This window comes from Colias philodice, chromosome 5 (assembly GCF_061535455.1).
Source record: "Colias philodice isolate Cphi_HAF_F1 chromosome 5, ilColPhil1 Martin Lab GWU primary, whole genome shotgun sequence".
Classification (NCBI taxonomy): Eukaryota; Metazoa; Arthropoda; class Insecta; order Lepidoptera; family Pieridae; genus Colias; species Colias philodice.
The window spans coordinates 3,136,948-3,160,423 of NC_143090.1; the positions used below are offsets into that span (position 1 = coordinate 3,136,948).

At 32.0% G+C, this 23,476-nt stretch overlaps 2 protein-coding genes across 2 annotated transcripts in view; both read right to left on the reverse strand.

Moving 5' to 3' along the window:
* Positions 1 to 3,482: 3,482 nt before the first annotated feature.
* Positions 3,483 to 23,476, reverse strand: part of LOC149488339 (progestin and adipoQ receptor family member 4) — a 64,838-nt gene continuing 44,844 nt past the window's right edge. Inside the window, exons 3-6 of the mRNA XM_089695042.1 lie at positions 15,142 to 15,245; positions 12,804 to 12,941; positions 4,867 to 5,007; positions 3,483 to 4,235 (exon numbers count right to left, since the gene is read on the reverse strand). Of these exons, the coding sequence (XP_089551168.1) occupies positions 4,170 to 4,235; positions 4,867 to 5,007; positions 12,804 to 12,941; positions 15,142 to 15,245 (449 nt within the window). The 3' untranslated portion in view covers positions 3,483 to 4,169. The remainder of the gene's footprint in view (positions 4,236 to 4,866; positions 5,008 to 12,803; positions 12,942 to 15,141; positions 15,246 to 23,476) is intronic.
* LOC149488340 (uncharacterized) lies at positions 10,588 to 12,453 on the reverse strand. Its single transcript, XM_089695288.1, has 4 exons — positions 12,432 to 12,453; positions 11,594 to 11,816; positions 11,406 to 11,467; positions 10,588 to 11,331 (listed from the first exon to the last, which is right to left on the reverse strand). The coding sequence occupies exons 1-4, from the start codon at positions 12,451 to 12,453 to the stop codon at positions 11,291 to 11,293; spliced, it is 348 nt and encodes a 115-aa protein (XP_089551414.1). The 3' UTR covers positions 10,588 to 11,290.

Below are 23,476 nucleotides of genomic sequence, written 5' to 3' on the forward strand. Positions count from 1 at the left end.
ATCTACCGTGTGACTACCATAAAAATCCACCGAAATGAAGGAAAAAAAATAATACTTTTTTAAGACATGCCATATGTATATAGGATACTAGCTTCCGCCCACGTTTTTCCCCGTTCCCGCAAGAATTTCGGGAAATCCTTTCTTAGCGGATGCCTACGTCCTAACATCTACCTGCATGCCAAATTTCAGCCCGATGCGTCCAGTGGTTTGGGCTGTGCGTTGATAGATTACTTTATAGATATAAATATTGGGCTTATACGTTCTTTTTTTTTTTAATATCTTTTTACACAATTGGTTGAGATGAAATGTATTAATTACAAAACTACCACATAGGCTTATTTCGTTAATCTCCATTTATAACAATGTTTAGTAAAAAAGGATATTTTCTTTTATTTTAACACAAAGTTCTTAAAGCGTATTCATTCAACGATAAAATTAATTATTAAAAATTTAAAACATACTAGGTAGGTACTTCAATTTTGGGTAGGAGGAAACCATACTATTTATTATTTAACTACCTACGTAGGTAACTAAACTGGCACACGTATAGACCATAGGTAGATGTTTCTATTGCGTGGTTTCGGAATTAAAAAAAAATCGCCATGTCACGATTAAGAATTTCCCGCCTGTCAAATTTCGAGGATATATTTGACACATTTTCCCGTATTATTCGCTAATTATTTCTCCGAAGTCTTATAGTAAGTACATTTTGACTAATCACCGGAACCAACACAATGTTAATGTACTGTTCTTGAATATAAATTCAAGGATTTTTATTGTTATTATTATATTTGTCAATTAACGTGTTATGTGGTATATGATTCAAACGATGCGTGAATGGAAATATTAATATCGTAAAAGTGATTTATTACCTACATATTTATATATATACGATTTGAAATTCATTCAAATCGTATATATAAATATATATATACGATTTATCGATAAATGAGCTATCTAACACCGAAAGAATTTTTCAAATCGGACCAGTAGTTCCTGAGATTAGCGCGTTCAAACAAACAAACAAACTCTTCAGCTTTATAATATAGATTTTAAATCGCAATTTGTAATATTCATTATCATAATTATTATGAAAAAAAAAAAATGCATGAGCACATTAAAAATAGTAAGAACTAATTTTAAACGTCATTGTTTTTGCATTTGTTCTATGTTTTGGTCTATATATGAAACTTGATACAAGTTTTGAGTGCCAAAATCAGTATTTATTCCAACACGAAACTTCGAGGTCAATGATATTGCGTGGAACCTGATTTCTGTCACGAACAACCTGTTAATTGTCAGAAAAAGGAAACAAATAGGTATGATGCAAGGTATGAGATATTATATACGATGGTATACGGTATAGGTACGTCACTATTCCTCTAATTTACAATGATTTTATTTATTTCATCACGCGGAAAGAAAATCAGACGTCATGGTCGTACCCGATGATAAGTTACAGGCAAGCGAGGGACGTGACTTGATGTTTTTTAATTACATATTATTAGACCTTCTTGAATTGGTAATGTGAATCAGATCGTATGATCATGAGTTATGACTGAGTTTCGTTACATAAAATTAGCTAAACCATTAATTTTATGTAAAAGCTGCACATTATTTTTATAAGAACAGATAAAATACTTATGACATAAGAGACTTTATTAAATAACTATATAAAGAAAACTTCTTAAACCGTCAGTTTAATGAAAGTATTCCAAATGTCTTTTTTCCCTTGGAGTTTCAATACTTTTAAACGAATTTTAGTCTAATAAATTAATGGATATTGAAACTTTAGTGTGGGTATTTTGCGATATTACTTTAGCATGTCGTTGCTTCTGTTTTTATAATTATAATAAAATTTAACATATATTTAACCTAAATAATTTTAATAAATTACAACAATTACTTGTCACAGTATAATGTAAAGTAGGTATTTTGTCTAATAAATAATTTAATAAGAAATAATAATCTACATTTGTAAATTACATTTTTGAAATGTTTGAGTTCTATTTTTCATAAAATGTCCACTTTGAAAAGACAATAAGTAGTTGTGATTAATGAACGTTATAAATAAATATTTAATTAAAATATGATCGAAAAATACAAGTTTTAGTTCAATAGTAGTGCACAAAGTAATAGTATAGTGATTGCGTAAACTGGACATGGAATGATGGCTAAATTCATTGAATTATGCCATTTCTTACATATACCTATGTATAATAATTTATTTATATTAAAATGTAAAACAACCGAATTTTGACAAAAGTATTGTATTATTAATAAACCTTTCAGGATCCAACTAAGTGTGGCTACAATAATGGTGCCCCAAAAAGCGCGAAATGTATCTCTTAGTATTTTGCACGCCTCATAAGCGAAGCGTTGAGGTGGGTACTACTGTCACTTCGCGCAAAACATCTGATTTTTCAAACTTAAAATGTCTTTATGTATCATACATTGCACTTGTAAGATAATACATACACACACATATTAAGAAAAAAACACTATTTTTAACGTTCATGATATTTTTGATGTCATTTTTGTTATTTAAACTAGTTAAAAAACAGTTTAAAAAAGTTCTGTCTTGGACGTCCGTGTGTCTGTATGTGTGGATCCTTTTTCTTGTTAACACGATAGCGACCGAAATACTTTACTAATCGAGTCTTTTTTTTTCTCTTACGCTTGAGTATGCTCAGGAATAGAACCCTTTCATTTTTCAGGGTTTGATTCGATGTGGTTTAATTGTTATTAAATAAACAAAAATAATAATTAATAAATATTTATTAAAAAAAAATTATGAGGCGTGCACTTTTGGATTTTCCAAATTATTTTTATTTATATAGACATGTACTTAGGTGTAGGTTTTATAGATATAATATATCATGGAATATCGTAATAAATATTTATTAACCGCACCTCATTTCAGGACACTTGAATGTTATAGGTATAATGAAATCTAATGGGTAGTGGGCAGCTATTTCTACTTTTGTCAAACTTCTTAACAATAAAATCTATTTATTGCTTTTGCTATCTAACTACGCGACTTAGGGCTACACTAATATAGCTATAAAAAAATTATGGCCAAAAATGTTTTCAAGATTGTCAAGCAATTTTCTACGTTACAAAACACACCAATTGGTCGTTTATAAAATTGATACCTAGTTAAGAGAACGAGACTAATATTAAGAAGACAATTTTAAATTTCACTAAAATTGTATAACTATTTTAAACGTGTTATTTTGCATGTTTTTATGACTCTAATCACTAAAGCGGTTTTCCTTATTGTTGTTATTTCATACTTAATTTCAATATCTTATATTTACGAGGAAGTTTAATTTTATTGATAAGCCAATTTAATATATTGCAATTTTGAGCACGCGTTATTATTATTCTTTATGTAATTTGTTCACGCATTATTGGACGAATTTACACATGTAAGTTAAGTTTGTCTCCGGGAGGTGTTTTACAATTTAATGTTATACCTTACGTGTAATCTTATCAATACACTATAGCTATTACGCCGCGACTTTGAACTATATATTTATTGTGGCTTCCATAATTACTTAAAACATTAGAAAGAATTTAAAAACAACGAGGCTATTCCTAGGCCATTATATTGTCATCTAAAACTTATCATTATTAAAAAATATTGTTAACTAATTGCACAATATCAATTTTAAATCCTTTCTAAATGTTAAACAATATTGCTTTATTTCCTTATTCTATTATTAAAAGCGTAAATGAGTCTACAAGTTCCCTTTTTGAACTACATAATTTGTTTGGAGGTAAATGAAGTGAGAAAGATATGTTGTTCATAACTTTCGGCACCTTTCGGTTAATGTTTGTCAAAATCGGTAATGTTTGTGGTTTGATGCGTTTATATGTATGTTTATTGTTTAATCTTAGCAATAATATTTCTTGTAATTATCACTTAAATTAATGTATCTTAGATACTGGGACAGCCAACATTTCTAACAAACTGTCTATTCTATGGCGTTATAATAGTTTTTTCCATTTTTGTCGTTTATTTTTCGCTGTAAAAATGACAAACCTATAGGAAGTATAGATTTATCATTTTACCCATTATTGTTTAATTATTCGTTTTTTTGGTGAATCGTGCTTGGATGATTCGATTTGGTGAGGGAGGGAAGTCGGGCGAGCACCAACTACCGTCAGAGTTGGCGTAAGGGACTGCGGCAGTCCACACGCGACATCCACGCAATGTCTCGTGTTGTCACCTGAAAGAAACAACACAATTTCAGTAAAAATCTTCGAATAACAGCTCTGCTGCGAATAAGAATAATACTGAACAAGATTGCATTCATTATTCTTAACTATGTTTATATACCAATGAAGCCGCGAGCTGGGAAAAATATTTGTAATTTGTACCTAAAAACGATTTTCCATTATTGAAGTGAAACTTCTTTATCGGGGTTGGAAAAAAATTTAGTGTGACATTTTTTTGTTACGCGTGACATTTTTCCGTTACGCGCCTTCTTTTTCTTATCCCTACCACGCGTGATTCGACGTATTTCTGTAAAGTTGCATATAGTAAATTATTTTTTGGAAAATAAGGTAATAAAGAAGTTTCACTTCTTACGTGTGTACACTTGTACACGCACACATTTTATTATCTTGCATATAGGTAGGTACAACAAATAGTGAGTGAATCACGCGCTGCACTTCACTAGATACACACGAACACGTAACTACTCTATATACTCGAGAAATTATTAATATTATCTAATTAAGAATATAATATTTTTATGTGGTCCGTATGCAACACAATTCCTTATATTTAAAGGCATTGTGTTATAACTTATTTAAACTTAGTGAAATAAAAATATTTTGGTTTTGTTTCTACTTTACCTGGTGCATGGAGTACACAGCAAGCACAACCAGAACGTGCATAATGTTATGAGAGTTCAAGCAGCGGTCCACTGAGCCGGGGAACCACTTCTCCGGAATGTGGAGGGCTCCGATTACTCCGCCTCCGAGGGACACTGCGTCCTGGAAACAAATTGTTCATATAAAGAGATTTTGTCTCTCTATCTCTTTAGATGGTTGAGTAAGTATCCGTTTCTACTGTAGGGATGGTAACCCAATACATATTTCTTGATGGTAACAAAAACTGTGAGGAGAAGCTCTGCTTTCTTGTCCTTTTTTCTCATTCAGTCTAATGCTAACTATTATGTGGTGCATTGGACGACTGGATAAGTATTCAGATAAATTAGGATCCGCATTTAGGTTCAATTTCTAAAATATTACGTGTAAATAAAGATTCCCCTAGAAATATTATACTTAGTATTTTTATGAGTTTATCTAAGTTTGCTCTTGAAGCACTTTTTTCGCTCCCAGAGAAACCATATTGTTTGTCATTTTTATGAAAAGGTGAATATCCATTAATATCCCAAATATTTCCTGTCTTTATCGGAATTGCTGAAACTAGGTATTTGACGTTAGCAAAATAGTTACATACATAATGTATGCTGATGTCGTCATCTGAATTCCTTTGCCTTCCTGTGACCCAAAACGCGATTTAATTACGCGAATTATGTCCATTTACCTACGGTGCACAATTAGTTTCCCTAAGGGATTTGGTGGGATTTTGTGTATACATTTTGTTGTCCAAATAGTTTTTATATGCTTCCTCAAACAATTTAAGGACAAGTTAACTTATAAAAAATTGTGGCCAGAGTTATTTCACACAAGGAAAAAAAAAAGTAAATAACGATTTTTAATCAATAAAAGTATACTAGTTTCTATTTTTCTATTAAGAAAAATTATTTCTAAGAATTCTGCAAAAGTTTTAAAAATCATCAGGGTATGTCTAGGATCTAACATCTAGGTAAAATGGAAACTGCGACGACTTCCAATATGGAAAAATTTAGAATAGCATTAAACAGTGGCAAATACAGCAAATGCACATAATAAATAAAATTGATTCCAGTACATTAATTACCTCTGGTGCAGGTTCCTATAATGCACGATACACCTGACATATGCGGATATGACGTCATTGTATTTTCCCTCTGTGGTTTGTATAGCACGATCTATAGATTGCAGAGAACGTGATGGCATCTTCGTACACAAGAAGTTTTTGTTCGAAACCCTAATTCATTGAAATAATAATTACCTTCCTTACAACTACATCTACCTTTCCCAGTAATCTAGAAAAAATAATTTTTATATCACTGGGTGTCTTCCTTATATTATATCCGAGTCAATATCGGAGAAAAACATATCTAATAATCTTCCTTATATTATATCCGAGTCAATATCGGAGAAAAACATATCTAATAATATAATTTTCAACATTGTTTTAAAAGAATCAAACAAAGAAAACATAAAATAAAATAATGGAGCCAGTTACTGGCTGTTAAATTTACGTATTTGTATGCGTTTATTTTCATTAGTGGTTGTGGTATGCCTAATACTGCCAAACGTGAAGTTGACAAGGGTCCCGTATTCCTTACTCAGCGGGGCATTAAATTTGATCAGTGAATACTAAACATTAGCCGAGTTGAGACCCACCTGTTTCATTTTATGACGTCTCCTTAATATTTCATGACTTGCTTATTAATGGATGCTTCTCGCTACAGTGTTCGGGGATATTTTGGATTTTTAAAGGTCAAAAGATCCCTTGGGCGACTTTCCTTTGTAGTATTATATGGATTTACATCAACTTATATTTTGAATTCTGATTCATGAATATTTGCTTCAAATTTAGAAATTTTCCTTTTGCCAGTGGACTGATGTAAGAATTTTTTATTCAACAGGCAATTTGAAAATTCTCTAGCTAATAAAACGTTTTTCAAGTATACTTTTCTATTTATTGAATCAACAAATATCTATCAATCCTAAGATAGTATATAAAGATATTTTCATAAAATAGTTTGTATGCAGAGAACGGAACGATTCTAACAACACTTAAGAGTTGGAGTATCGAGGAGAGCAGCAACTTCACTCCAATTAAAACTGTTACGTAAAGTTCTGGTTAGAAGTTTGTATTCATAGTGTATGATGCAGAGGATCTTTTCGTTTTATCTATGGCAAAAATCGTAAGTTGTTTTAAGTTAATACTATAAAGGCATTGATTTAATCCTATGATCTCATATGTGTTCAGAATCTTTAATTTGTAAAATTAATTATTAATTAAAAATAATAGATATGAAGATTTATATAATAATTACTAGCATAGGTAAGTAATTTCTAGTAGGTATGTGTATGTTAAATTATGATCAAAATATAATAACAGTATCGTCACGTAGATATCATCAACCTTTCGTTTCACTCTCAATATATTGTATAATTAATTCGGATATTAATAAGCCATTTAAAACTGTTTATTCGATTCAACGGTTATATATTATAATATCAGTTTAATTAAGATATTAGTTAGTTTATTGCCGTTTCAGACTGAATTGTAAAACTTTTTCAATTTATTTTTCGTTCGTCGATTTCAATGGATTAAAAAGTACATTCAATTGCACGCCTCATAAGCGAAGCGTTGAGGTGGGTACTACTGTCACTTCGCGCAAAACATCTGATTTTTCAAACTTAAAATGTCTTTATGGTCCGGGAGCCAGCAGCAGATTTTATGACCAAGTTCCTCTCAAGCGGTAATTAGTAAAATGCATCAAAGTATAGTATTATAAAGCCTCGTGAACGTCAGCTGGAGCTCGGTTGGGGGGAAGAGCGGTTGTAGCCTCCCGTATCAGCTGACGGTTTTTCCACCAAGATACAGCCAGCTGACATATATATTTATCCACAGTTACATATAAGCTATCATCAGGTAAATTTTTGTTTGAGAGGAAATAACGGAAAATAAATTTTTCTTTAAATTTAACTTTGATGTTCGAGACACCAGCTGACGTATAATATACCATGTTGTAACCAGCTGACTATTTTTTTTCGTTGAGATATTGGGTTAGCTACAATTTGACAAATTTTTAGCTGAGAGGAAATGTATTTTTTTTCCTATGTGCGTGGGAGGCTACAACCGCTCACCCCCCCAACCGAGCGCCAGCTGACGTTCACGAGGCTTTATAATACTATACTCTCATGCGTCTGACGAATTATCTCTTGAGAGGAAATAGTTAACCAAATTTGCACCTGGCTCCCTAACCATTATGTATCATACATTGCACTTGTAAGATAATACATACATACACATATTAAGAAAAAACACTATTTTTAACGTTCATGATATTTTTGATGTCATTTTTGTTATTTAAACTAGTTAAAAAACAGTTTAAAAAAGTTCTGTCTTGGACGTCCGTGTGTCTGTATGTGCGGATCCTTTTTCTTGTTAACACGATAGCGACCGAAATACTTTACTAATCGAGTCTTTTTTTTTCTCTTACGCTTGAGTATGCTCAGGAATAGAACCCTTTCATTTTTCAGGGTCTGATTCGATGTGGTTTAATTGTTATTAAATAAACAAAAATAATAATTAATAAATATTTATTAAAAAAAAATTATGAGGCGTGCACTTTTGGATTTTCCAAATTATTTCCAATTTTACTTTAAAAATTTAGCTCGTGACCTAATTCATTAAAACGACATCAATAAGGTTAAAATTTTGCATATAAAAGAAGAACAATCGTTATTAAAAATGAGTTTAGAATTTTCATGCGAAAGAAATTTTTTCTTTTAACTTTTTTAACTGAATTATTTGTAGAGTTTGAACTTGTTGGAGGAAAGTATTAATTACCTATATTTCAACTGAGAGCAGTTTGGTTCAGTATGTCCAAGTTGGATGGTGTATTTTTATGTCTGAAGAATATTTGACTATATGACCTTTTTGCCAAGATACCAACTCTGGAATATTAAATATAGCAAGTGAAAAAACTTTTTCTAGAGACTCTTGTTCTGGGAAGTACATTTGGGCGGTTGCTTCGTTTTTATTTTTTACTAGGTAACCGAGCCCTTTCGTTTGTGTTAATATGAATTTTCGGTAATAATGTCAGGCAATATAATAGACACCACATGCCATAATTCATTTTAAACAAACAGTAGTTAGCACACCTCGTTACCGCACCTTCATTGGAGATATTAAAGTGGTACTATATTTACCGTACTATGACACATTTACGTCATCAGGGGTTATACCATCGACAAAGAGATCATCTTCTTTATCCTTTTCCCTATTCTATTTATATCTATGTTAAGAGTCGATTTTCCGAAGTTATTTAAGTGTATGAATTAGTCAGATCAAAATAGACATGTTCCCTTGCATTTGCTAGAACTCACAACAGTGGCACAGTCTATCCATTTTTAAGTACCGAAACGCAAATTTACCGATTTAGCAATAGTCTATTTGCCTCAATGATGATATCAGGGTTTTAAGACTATGAGTAACACACATTCAATCTTTTAGATGAGTAAAAGCTAACAACAGTGACAAACAATTCTCTATAGTAAGAACTAAACTATGCATACTATCTGCTCATAATTCTAGTTTTTGATCAATACACAAAAAAAGACGACATGTAGTGTTTAGATCATTATCAAATTTGAAGTGCATGGTGAACTCGGGTTATGTAAGGGTCTTCAAAGGGTAAGGTCGAATGTTTGGCCCTCCGCCAGCCGGACGTCCCGTGACTGTTCCTCCTTATTGGTTCACTGAACTATGCCACAGGCCACTACGTAACTGTTGACCTCATTCTGTCCACACATCAATACTTATGTAACAATGCGGTTTACATCCTTTGTAATGTGTAAAAATATTTTTGTTTCAAGTCAGTTCCCTGTGCATTTTTTCTATGTATATTTACTAACACAAAACGTATTATTTTAATTACTTATAAGAAATAAAGAAACATCTCATCGATGATGAACAATCAATTTAATTTCCAATAACTTTTTCGTTTAAATGTTAAGTTAAGACGATACACAAAAAAAAATCCACTGCTTGGCGGGCGGAGTCTAATAGCTCGCTATCGCGAACGCGGGTGTGCGCGAAGTCATTCTTGCACACTCGCCGCGCTGCCGCTGGCCGACTCGGGACAAACATGTATGGAGTCGTCATACAGTTATAATATTGTTATACATTTATTTAATTGTTGATTTATTGGTTTTATTTTCTTGCTTATAAACAAATAATCTTCTTTCCAACAACTACTTAGACATTATTAATAATTATTATTATTTCGTAATGTTTACTTTATTACAAAACAGGTTGTAAATAATCTTTAAAATAACAAAAAATATTGTTACTCTGAAAAAATGAAATGGTACTCAATAACGCGGACTACTGAATTGATTTAGATAGAATTTGATGCTGACGTAGATATTACATCATGCCCAGAAATGAAAGGTACTATTTCTGAAAGAAGTTATAAACCCTAATTCTTCTCAGTCAAAGTCAAGAGTGGAAGATATCACTAATACAGTAAAACTGATGCGAAACTTTGGATGTTAATTTGTATATTTTTTTGTTAGTTGTTACTTAATCACGTCAAGACTACATTACCAATTTTGATAAAATATAGCTAATTGCCTGGATTTACACATAGGATACTTTTTATCCGAACTGAACACTTCTGTGGGATAAAACAGGATTCAGGATATAACCTCATTCCACGCGGGCAAAGCCGCGGTCGGAATGATATTTTTTTAAATAAAAAAATTGTTTTAAAAAAAACACAAAATATATGGACGCATGTATTTATTTTTTGCACTCTATTATAATTGTAATTATTCATTACAAATAATCAAAATAAAATAGCCAGAACAAAGTTAGGCCCTGGTAGGGTAGGTAGGCAGGTACAGCAATGTGAGACGAACACTGGCTTATTTATACCAATAATAATGTATTATAAACATTAAATTAAGTTTGCAACAAAAATACATAATATTAGCTAATTTGAAAACGAATCAACCAATCATCCCACAACAATGAAATGTGCACACAAATATTCATCCAAATCGGTTCATGTGATTAGGAGGAGTGCCTGCAGCGCCATCTTCCGGTCCCAATTGTGTTTCCAGATCACCCAGGAACTCAATTTAATATATGTACTTACACAAAATTTTTCGAAATGAAAACTAACATTACTATGTATATATGAATATAAACCTGTTTTATTACTAAGCAATTTCCCGCACAGGTGTAGTAAGTATAAATGAAATAAATATCAACATCAAATTCTTTATACAACATACTTATCTACCACCTACTAAGAAATGTAATTCTTGAAATTATTTCGTATTTTTTTTAAATATAATACTACTCCAATGAGCTCCTGTTCCATATTACCATATTACGTCCACCATACTTCCACTAAGTTCACCATGATTTTTTATTTCTTTGCACTTTGTTGCTTTTTGCTAAAAATGGAATCATGCGATAAAACCAGTAGAGCGTTGATAACATACATTTTTGACTGAATAAAGGTACTTACGAAGGAGTGGGTTCACATTGTGAACAATCAGTGGGTTTATTTTTCTTCTGGATTCCGGATTTCTGAAAAGATTATTTATGCTATAAATGAAAAAATCTTACACATTCGTTATGTACTTAAAACAGGGGTACATATCAAACATCGTCTATAATACAATTATCATCAAATTTAAAATAAAACCAACTTACTTCATTAATTTGTTCCAATTGTAAGCATTCTTTTTCCTCCAACCTTTATGTTTCTTCTTCTTATTTTCTTTATTGTCCCCATTTGTCTCATTTTGTATTATCGTGTTGTCACCCTTTTTTACGATTGCGCAAGCGACACAAGTTCCCCGTGTGACGGCCGTAGCGGGAATGACTCGTGCAGCGATCGGGGTGAGAAGGTACAGGGCGGCTCTCGCTATATTGGCTGGTCGCGCGCTAATTTCAAGTATTTCTTGTTTATTTCAAAACCATCGCATATTTCAAAATTCTAACACGGTAGACGTATAGGTTGTATATTTTATAGTTAATATCCAAAAAGTCGTAACTTTACGTTTGTTATTTTGAAGATGCCAGAGATTAAAAAAAAATAACAATGAGAACTTTGTATTTTTTTTCTATCGAGAAAATATCATGGAATCATGTTTCTAAAACGGTAGACGTATTGTGTTACTATTGAACTTTCTTGTCAAGAATTTTCATCACGACAACTTTATTAATATAAAAATTACGAAGGTTTGAAAAGGGCCGTAAATGTTAGAAAAATTAATTCATCACCTTAAACTGAATTAAAGCTTAACCTTAAATAACTTTTGGATATTGAAAGCGTGGGAAGAGCTATTAGCGTTTAATTTTATCAAAAAGGAATAAAACTCGAAAGTTGAATTGAACGAGAAAGTCTTTATAAATACAATATAGTAATAATTACTTTTCTTGAAATTATAGGAGAGTAATGATTCATCCAAGGTAAATTAGGACGTTTTCGTTTCTACTGTTTCCAAAATTATTAACTTACCTGAATTATATAGGATATTTAACTTACTTTGGAAATATGAAATAATCATTACATTTTACAAACTTTAACTCTTCATCATCTTAACTTTAATGGAATTTAAATTCATATGTCCTAAAGCGAATTTTATGAGTACATCATAAAATTTGCATAAGATAAATCGCGCATCTTCATAGTTCAACCAGATTGATGATTTTCAGGTTTTAATGTTTATGATAAATCATTGGTAAAATGTTGTACATATTGTGATTTTCATACTGTACTCGTCCTTTTTCAAGAGAAAGGCCAAGGTAAATTCTACTACTGACTACTTAGTGAAATAGCGTACATTTTCTTTTTCATTTTTTGGATTGTTCTACTTTTTCATATTGTCTACAATCAAGTCTATATCTGTTACTTTACCTGTAGGAAGACATGCAGGATAGCATGTGGGTCGCCGCCCCCGACCCGGGCCGCTCTTGCGCCGGCGAGCAGCAACCGCATGCAGAATGGGGCGGCGAAGCATAGTCGCCGTTCCCATGGTGACCATGCTCGCATTGCCTGCAAGGAACGATATTATTGAACTTGTTTTCATAATTTGTGTACTCGTTATTGGTCTAAAAAGTTAAAAGATTACAGACGCGTTTGCTAAACAAAACCATGGATGTGTATTTAGAGCCTTTTAAAAATTATTTGCAAATTGTTTAAATATTTTTGCCCTGGTGTAGTATCTATGCATTTAAATAATACTATAAATTATTTAGAAAATGAGCCCACATTACAGATTCTGTTTTTTTTTGCAAGTAGGTAATCAGTCTTCTGTCTTCTACCAGACAGGGTATTTGTATTTATTAGTCTTCGACAGTTGACAAACTTTGCATCATTATTGCTTATGACATTATTAACTATTGACATCCTTTTATTTAATATAAAAAAAATATTTGCTTCAATTTGCCTGTTTTGATCGTTTCAAATTAATCCTAAATTAGTTGATTTGTCGCTACAATAAGTTTGGAGAACAGGATACAGTTAACTATTTAGTTTTCCTTATAACAAAATTATATTATACAATAGTTAATGCCCTTTATTACCGTAAATACGTGGTAAATACCCAATGATTACTTTCTTATTTTTCTATATACGTCGCAGTTGTAAGCCTGCATTCACTTATGACGCAAGTTAGTTTCAACTTATTAATTAAGCTGTTTCAATATAATTATTACTGTTTATTTTTACTTTCCCAAGTGCAATGAAGAGTTAAACTCAATTATCTTGAACTCTGGGCCATTTAGCAGTTTTCCTTTGATATAGTATCTTCAAAGGCTAGGAAGTAATCAACTTATCAGCTGAGCTAAATCGAATCTTTGTTGGTATTTACCTATTGCTGTTTAATTTCAGGTTTTCATTTTACAAGGAAGAAAGGTTAAACGGCACTGCGATATTTAATTTACAAAAAATCAGCCGGTTTCCAAATCTGGATGTTCTTGATATTTTATAGTAGGTAATTGGTTCATAAAGGACATGTTTTTTTTTATTCAATATATTAATAGTTACATGTAACTTAATTATTTTATATTTAAGGAAAAATATTGAGATAGGCAATTGTGAGAAAAACATCTGATATGCTAATTTTTATTGATAAAAATACATGTTTTTTGAACAATAAACATGAACGATGTTATTCTAATAAGAGGTGCTTTTAAAATGCCAGAATGATAACGTCATTGTTTGATACATAACTACGTCATAATATTTCGTCGATAGAGATTTTTTGTTATTGTGAATATGAATATGTTCAAATGGTCATTCTTTAATTGCTACATCCGGAATGGGTATTAAATATTAATGACGTTTAAATTTTTTCTAGATTATAATTACATAATAGTTCAACAGTTAAGAGGATTTTAAAAAAAGCCTGAGCGAGCCACGAGTCAGAAGTGAAACTTCTTTGGCATGATTCAAAGATCTCAAAATCGTCGCATTACCGTGTGGCAGGTGGTGGTGGTGACGTGATGGTATTGCCATGACACAACCTTGAAATTTTATTCTCAACGCGCCTAAAGAAGTTTCACTTCAAAAATGAAAATCGCTCTTTCGGCACATTGGTAGGTATAATGTAGGACTAACACAACCGAAAGGAACTGGGTTCGATTACCATTGGATACAAAGGTGTAGAAGCTCGATTACTCGCTCGCAAAATAAATAGACCGGTGTAACAGATACCTATCATACGCATCTGGTCGTAATTCCAAAAAGGGACATTCCTTTATGTGGGTTTGTCCAAATACCCATTCGAACCCGTTAAATTGAAAACAATATTGATATTGTTTATCCCAAATGTACTTTTTTTATTCCATCTACGTCAGAATTACGTATTGAAGAGTTCCGTGACGAAACGTGGACACGATGTGCGATCGTAGAAACCCGTTCCAATTTATTTTCAGATATACTTTGTATGACGTCATTTCGAGCTAAAATTTTCGGTAATTTTGGGTAAGGAATTCCTTCTTCATTCTTTACTTCCTTCCTGTTTAATATTTAAGTGATTGTATAAAAGTTTAATTATGCCTTTCCCTTTGAAATACTCGACTCATAATTATTATGAGTAAAACATTCAAAAGTTTTAAAAATCTCTCATTACGGAAGTTTTGATATATGCGATAACTTTTGTAAGCATACAGGAATAACAATGTATCATATTTTATATTATAAATTCCACATCGATTGAGTATATCAGTAGCATATTACGAAAAATAAATACCTTGTACAGTCCTAGAAGGCTTCCAAGGCTATACACGGCGAGAGCTGCGTATCGTAACGGTGCGGGGGCGCAGTATACCGTCGCAGTTACCATGGGAATCGCTCCTGTTAACAAAAGATAATTAAATTTTAAGAGCAATGCGTATAAATCAGTTAAATCTAAATTATACGGTATACAATGCATGTTACCCAAAAACGCACGTTGATTTTTTTGGAAAACGTAGACCATATATAAAAAAATGACCTATATCATCACTACATAGTATGCTTAAATATTTAAAACTACGCAACGGATTTTGATGCGGTTTTTTTAATAGAGTGATTCAAGAGGAAGGTTTTAGTATATAATTTATTATGTTCTAGACAAAGCGGGCGAAGCCGCGGGCGGAAAGCTAGTGTAAATTAAAAGTGATCTATCTTTTCACAGATCTTCGATGATGGTAAAGATAGAATTACCTAAGTTTATATAATTAATGAAGTTTAAAGTTTACTAAAATAATATGTAAACAGTTAATCTATACTTCTATACTCATATTATAAAGTTGAAGAGTTAGTTTCTTTGTTTGAACGCGCTAATCACAGGAACTACTGGTCCGATTTGAAAAAAAATTACGGTGTTCAATAGCCCATTTATTGAGAAAGGTCATCACGCTAAGACCTACAGGAGCGGAACAATGCGGGTAAAACCGCGGGTCACAGCTAGTGTTTTACATGCTCATTAAAATTTGTTTATAGACGATTATTACTCACTACGCTATCGGAGATCCCCTTAAGAGATACTGTGTATTCGCAGAATTTTATGAAATCAATAATAACGTAGGTACTTTGCATATTATCAGTAACTGGAATTTTCCCCTATTTAATTTAATAAACAGATAATAATTACAAATACAGAACTTAAATTGTTGAGGATAATTTTACATGAATTTGGTGGTTATTTTTAACCGAAGCCGATTTGATTTACATTAATTCTCTCAAAATTTGATTATGGAGATACTGTATACGGCCCTCGTTTACTTAAAAGAACTAAAAATGCTATTCAGCGGGTTCAAAATGCATGTGCTCGATTTTGCTGGAACATACCTTCTAGGCATCATATATCACCTTATCTTAATAAAGCCAAAATATTAAATATGGAAAATCGAAGGCACATGCATTTTGCCACCTTACTATTTGGAATAGTAAAGTCTACTAAACCTGAGTATCTCCATAATAAAATAACTTGGGGGCGTAATATAAACAGCAGGTATAATACTAGGGCAACTCCGTATATAATGTATTTTCAAAAATTTCATACAAACGCATTCAGAGGCAGTTTTAAGTACAATGCAACTAAATGTTGGAATAACCTGCCTCCTCCTTATCGTAACATTCAATCTGTGACTAATTTTAAAAATAAATATAAAAATTATCTAATCATAAGGCAGGTAGGCCAGCTTTAGTTGCATCGTAACTAAATGTTTCACATTGTTTGCTCCCCTTACAACCTAGTCAATATATATGTAGTAAAGTTTCTATAATTCTATAACATACAAATTATAATGTAATTATGTATATTGTATATTTATGTAATATGTTTTTCTTTTTTAATATATTAATTATTTATGTATATCTATTGCTTTCTCTTAACTATATAAATATATTATTTAAAAATTTACACTGTTCCTTTGACTGTCGAGGAGGGCCCACTGAAAACCGGTGCTGCGATGCCTCTGCATCACAGAATATCACCGAGTGGTTCCCTTTTTTAATGTTTGATGCTGCACAGACCCTATGTGTTAATGTTAAAATCAGTATTGAATATAATTTTCTGTTTTCTTCGCACTCCAAACTTTATTGTATTTTACTATTCTCTGTTTTTTTCCTGTGTGGCAAGACATTAAAATAAATGTATTTTCTTTCTTTCTTTCTTTCTTTCATTTGAGAACCTCCTTTCAAAATAAGGAGGAGGTTCTCAAATCGGCCAGTATATTTTTATAATTTAAATTTAATTTAAACTCATATAATAATAGCGGTTTCAGATAAAAGGATATGATAAATTAGACTCGAAATTCCTCTAAATCATTTTCAGCTTTCATAAGCCTTCCAATAAGCGATGAACATCAATCATTATACGAAATTCATTTTTATAATTCATCTTCAAGCCATTTAAATGGTTCAGTCTGATGTAAGTAATCTTTTTATTTTTTTCATGCTCGATTGGAAGCGCAAATTGGTATATTTTTTCAATTTATATAATGCTTGTTCTTACTTTATTTGTTTTGTAATTTTATATTGGTTACATGTTTTTATAAATTAATAGTATCAAAAACATAATACTTATCGTAAAATAAAACGAACGCTCTTATTTTTTATATTATGTAAGTAGTTATTTATATTGAAGAGTGGAACTCTTGTTCCCATTCGCTATGGAAAATGTATAAATCGCATGGAGAAGAGAATAATAAATCTATCTGCAAATGAAATTAATAAATTGTATAAAAGTACTGATACGCTTATCCGATCCCTCGCACGACGTTCAAAAGAGCTAAGATGGGCTTTGGAGAGGGTTGAGGGATTAAGCCTTTGGACCGGTGCCACAGACGATTATAACTTTTCTTAATCTTCTTTTAATAATAAGCTCTAATAATTGCATAAATTAAAAATTTATATAGTGGGTTTTTTTTGTTAGTTATCTTGGCTTTTTTTTGTATACTTAAACCCTCAAAGCTAAAACACAAAAAGGAAAGCATGTTGCCAGTGTAAATGATTGCTGTAGGATACAACCTAGATACAACTTACAATGATCAGTTGTTACAAGCTTTACTTGTCACCTCTGAAACTAAAACTGAAATTTCTCATAAAATAAATAGATAATTCCTGTTCAACAAAGTTCTATTGGGAATTCTATCTGGGAATCACGTGAAAATACGTATCAGATTTGAATGAAATTCGGTGCAATAACTGGCCTTGATTTAAATAATACGATTACTTTGAATCCCAAAGGTTGTTTAGCAATACTACATTTTCGCATACATAAAAACAGAACTATATAAAAATAAATGAATAACACATAATATTAGTCTTTGAACTGTAGTAGTAAGTAAGATTTAATATTTTGTAGATATTATAACGGTAACATCTAAATAATAAACTAGCGTCTTTGTGGACATTTTCTAGAACAACTCCATTTGTTTTCTGATGTAATTCTCAATTTACCATGAAACCACTTGTCATGCTGAATGACTTTGTTCTAAACTAATATTTTCATTTATCCTTCCTTTGATTGTACAATGTGTTTGTTGAAATTTTAACATAAATTACGTTTGATTTTTACTCATACTCATTTTAGGTTTTAGAATAATGCTTGTTCCATACAATTGTCATACGAAAATGTGTGTAATATGTATCTTCTTGTCTATTTATAAATCTCTATCTATATTTAAAAATGGATCCCTATTTTCCTTGGTCACGGCATCACGCGTGAACGGCTGGACCGATTTCGATAATTCTTATATTTATGTGTTCGCTATTGTCAGGAGAAGGATCTTAAGAAAGAAAACCTTAAGAATCTTCAGCCATAAATTAAGAAAATGCGAAAAATAACGGCCAAGTAAACTATACGGGTTTGACAATATTCGCGAAGACATAACGTCTGTCGGATCAGCTAGTTCTTTATACATTTTATATTCAGACCGCTTATACTTACCTTACCTATCAAGTACTATAGCAAACCGGGTGAACTCCGTTTCGCCACCGGAGACACCTTTTCTTTGCTATAAACCTCACGGAGCCCGAGACCTTTCCAACAAATGCAAAACCGTGGAAATAGGTTCATGCATTCTGGAGTTATAGCGTCAGGAAGGAAAACCCGACTTATTTTTATAATATATACGTATATGCTTTATATATTATCCCTCTTATATTTCCTACAACACCGAAAATTCCTTAAGCCATAAGTCATAACCATAAATAAAAACTATTCCTGAACCTTTGTCCATTACCATTGACAGCCCAGAGTAGTTTTAGATTGATTTTCGATTGCAAGTGATTGCTCACATCGCATCAATCAGGGCAGCTTCCTGGTTGTGACGGGGAAACAAATATGTCCATTTGAACCGTATATTGCTGGACCTTTTCTGGTGTTGAATACAGGTATAAAATATGATTTTGTAGAGCAAAAGCTTTTGAGATGTGTTAATGCATTGTGTATTAGGATTGCAAAGAAGTTGGACATCATTTCATATGCCAAACACAAGTATAATTGAATTCGTAGAATGCATTACAAACGTAACTGTAATTCACGTTGTTATTTTTCAGCTTCGCCTACCGTATAGGTACTTTTATAAACATAAGTTTAGATATAAATCCAAACGCTACTTGAAATAAACTTTCGCATACGTAGAAGTGTTGTTCAGAAGTTGTGTCAATAAATAAATTGTAACGGAACCTCTTATCGAGTCGTTTCATTCGGATTTTCTACAACACAGAAACTCTTGGGAATGTAGGACAGTTATATGTTAGAAGTGCACTCCATTTCACTGTAGCTGAGCTTATAAACTCGTTGGAATCAATATTATGTGCATTTTTACAAGTTCATTTTATTGCCTCGTAAATTTAGCAAGACGGTCTGGAAGAATAAAATTTAAGTTTAGCGTGGTATTTAGTGCTCTTACGGTTACCTATCTAAAGTTGTATAAAAAATATACCCCGATTATGCAAATCAAATGCAACACCCACAAAAAGTAATCATAAATCCTCGCACATTTTAGCGCAGGATAAAAAAGTTGTGAGTTACTTATCTTGGTCCATTGCCACAGGTGCACCTTATTTTCTTTGAGTGTGGGCGGATAGTGCAAAATATGGGTACGAAATAGAACCTAGAAGCAACTGTGAAGCGAAACAAGTCATTTACATAGTGTACAGAGCTAACATTGTGATTCAGGTGTTTGTTTGTCGAAACCACTGTTGGATCCGATAAATTTACAGCTCTGAATTCCGACGGAGACGTAATCTAGTTACAGTTCTGAATATCTGATATTCCCGTGTATTGCTTGCATATCTCTTTGGAATTGTATGATTTGGTATAAAGTATCAGAATTTGTTACAAAATTCAAATTTACCTTTATGCAATGGTGTTTAAAGTATAAATAGTTTAAAGTAGGCGATAGTTAAACTTATAATAAGGAAAAAATGTGCTCTACACTCATGTACAATAACAAAAAATAATTGACATGCATATAATGGTGCATTTACATCAAACGAACATAGAGCTTGAGCTAGAGCAAGAGTATCTTTTCGTGATCTTTTTGTGTACAAACTAAAACTCGTATTCAGTGTTGTTTAGTATAATAACATTGCATAAAATCATTTCGAACGCACTACGCACTACGAACATCGAAAGACTGCTCTACGCTTGTTTACCTACACTAAAGGAATTTGACATAGTGGGGTTAGAACTTAGAATGAGCATTCGCTCGTTTGATGTAAATGCACTTTTATACATAAGGTTTCGAAAAAATAAATAAGTTGTAATAAAATATTCATCACCTATATGTGTTGCTAAAATAACATTGTATAATACATAAAGTCGTTAACTATGTCATTGTAGCTCTTGTACATACTGGGCATTCAGTATAATTTGTTATGAATGTAAATTAGCCCATAAATCGCAAACATACGGAAGCTTAACATTGTTTGCTCAACTGGGTAATCGCCATTATTTAGCTACGTGTTTATTGTCACTTCACACCAAAATGGCCGAAATTTGCAACAATGGAAGTCCATTCAGTTGGGACTTGAGAATTAAAATTTAATGTTCACATAAATTATCTAAAAACCAATGACTAACTATTTGTCTGTCTTAAATCTCCTTTCAATGTCCTTCAACAATAATTATTCATCTTTAAAAGAACATGGAAGCAATAAATACTAGAATACGAACGAGCAGTAAATATACATGGAAAATTTTCAGTTTTAACTTATTTTAAAATATACGAGAAGATATTACTTATAATTTTTTACGTAAAATAAATATATAGCTATAATAAATATAAAAATATATAGCAACTAGATTTCCGCCCGCGGCTTCGCCCGCGTTTGCAAAGGAAAACCCGCATAGTTCCCGTTCCCGTGGGATTTCCGGGATAAAAACTATCCTATGTGTTAATCCAAGTTACCCTCTATATGTGTGCTAAATTTCATTGTAATCGGTTCAGTAGTTTTTACGTGAAAGAGTAACAAACATCCATACATCCATACATCCATACATCCATACATCCATACATCCTTACAAACTTTCGCCTTTATAATATATATATGAGATGAGATATATGAGATATATGAGATATATGAGATATGAGATATATGAGATATATGAGATATATGAGATAATAGAACGTAAAATAAATATATAGCAATATAATATGTCTATGGCAATAATAGAACGACTGGATAGGACTGATATAAAGCAATTAAAACTTAATTGTATCAAAAACAACCAACATTTGCAATGTAGAAGCCTTAAGTGTATTTGAGGTTTTCAGTCATTCATTTGGCCCCTTAAGCTCCGATACCTTGAAACAATACAACGAGAAACAATTGTTATTCTCCAGCTACCAGCGTCGAAGTTACGGGAAATTGCTATTATATGCAATTCGGAAACTTTGTCGTGAAAAAAGCATTACGAAATGGCATTAGGGAGTTGCAATATAAAGGACACACCGTATCAGGAATTTTAATGAATGAATATATTAATAAACCTTTATAAACTACAGGGGGGCTACCATAATGTCTTAAATTTTAAAGCATTAACTCCAGTGTGCGAAAGTGATGACTTATGTGGCTTTTTTAAGCTATTGCATAGCTTCTATCGCGGGCCTTGAGCGCGGGGACCGAATCCAGAAATTCCGTAACGAAAAAACCTCACGCTCCCCACTCCGACGGGCACGGAGGTGTGGCTTGAAGGCATAGCATATGCAATAGCTTTACCGCGGCAGTCCCCGAGTGCCACACGTCTTTTTTCCATATGTTTTATAAATTATTGTATCATCATTTTAAAACCGTATTTAAAACATACTGAAGATTTATTATTATCACACTGGAATTAATACTGCTTTTAGACATCATGGTAGCCACCAGTATTTGTATGTACAGGCATGGATTAGTAAATATACAGGGGATATTCGTTACAATTAAAGAACACTCGCTGTTCATACATGATACAATATTCAGTGCGACTGAAACAACGGGACGATGTTTGTTACTCGTTTGCTTTTGTTCGTTTCCACTACCTGACTGTACATACACAATCTCTATTTATATTCACAACAAAACAAGCGGTGAACATTTTAAAGGCCATTTTCACAACGCAATAAAGTGCTGTATATTTCCGTAAATTATTCGTCATTTTAACTGACAGATAAGCTCCACACATAAGAAAAATTATCACGGTACATCATCACTACCACTATATCGAATAAAACAAATTGCTTCCCGTAGTATGTCTGTCTGGCTCTACGTATGCATAGATCTTTAAAAGCAAGATCCTAGAATTAGGAAAAACGTTCTTGTTATCAGAGACGTAGCTAACATGACGTAGACTTTATATAAATAGAATATACTATATTATTTATAACTCATAATATTATAAAATTTCATACGTTGAAATTATAACAAGGCGAGTTCAATTTGGCTTGCACGTGCTATGAATTCTGAAATTTATCTCGCTAGCTTTTATGCTTATTTTTTTATAAATAACATCCTATTCCTTTTTTTTGAGTAAAAGTATTTTTCTCGATGTATTTTTTAAGAACGTTACTTCTCATTTTTTTTTCTGAAGGATCTTTTTATATAGTAATTTTTATTATTTTGCTTTCTCTTTGATTTTATTGGGGTCTTATTACTAACATGTTTCCATTATATTGTCTGAATGTATTATAGAAATGCACTAATTACTGTGTAGTGGAGACGTACACCAAAACAACACAAGACCAACTTATTGTTTTATTGTTCAAGGAAATTCTACTGGGATTAGAACCCGGAAGGAAAAATATAATTGATTGTTAAGTTTATTATCTTTATGTTTATAGTTTTATTTTATGATTGCTATAATAATATTAAAGGTATGTATTCAAATATCTATTGACTTCCTAAATGGTAGTATCTATAATACAAAAATGTATATTTGAAATCTCGAAAACCTTCCTGGAACCACTCTATCTACACATAAAAATCCGTTGCGTAGTTTTAAAAATCTAAGCATTCATAGGGACAGGACAATCGGAAATTTGGTTGCGTTATTAAGACATTGGAATGATTTTTTCTGCTTGTATGGTTGTTTTTGTAAATTCAATTAG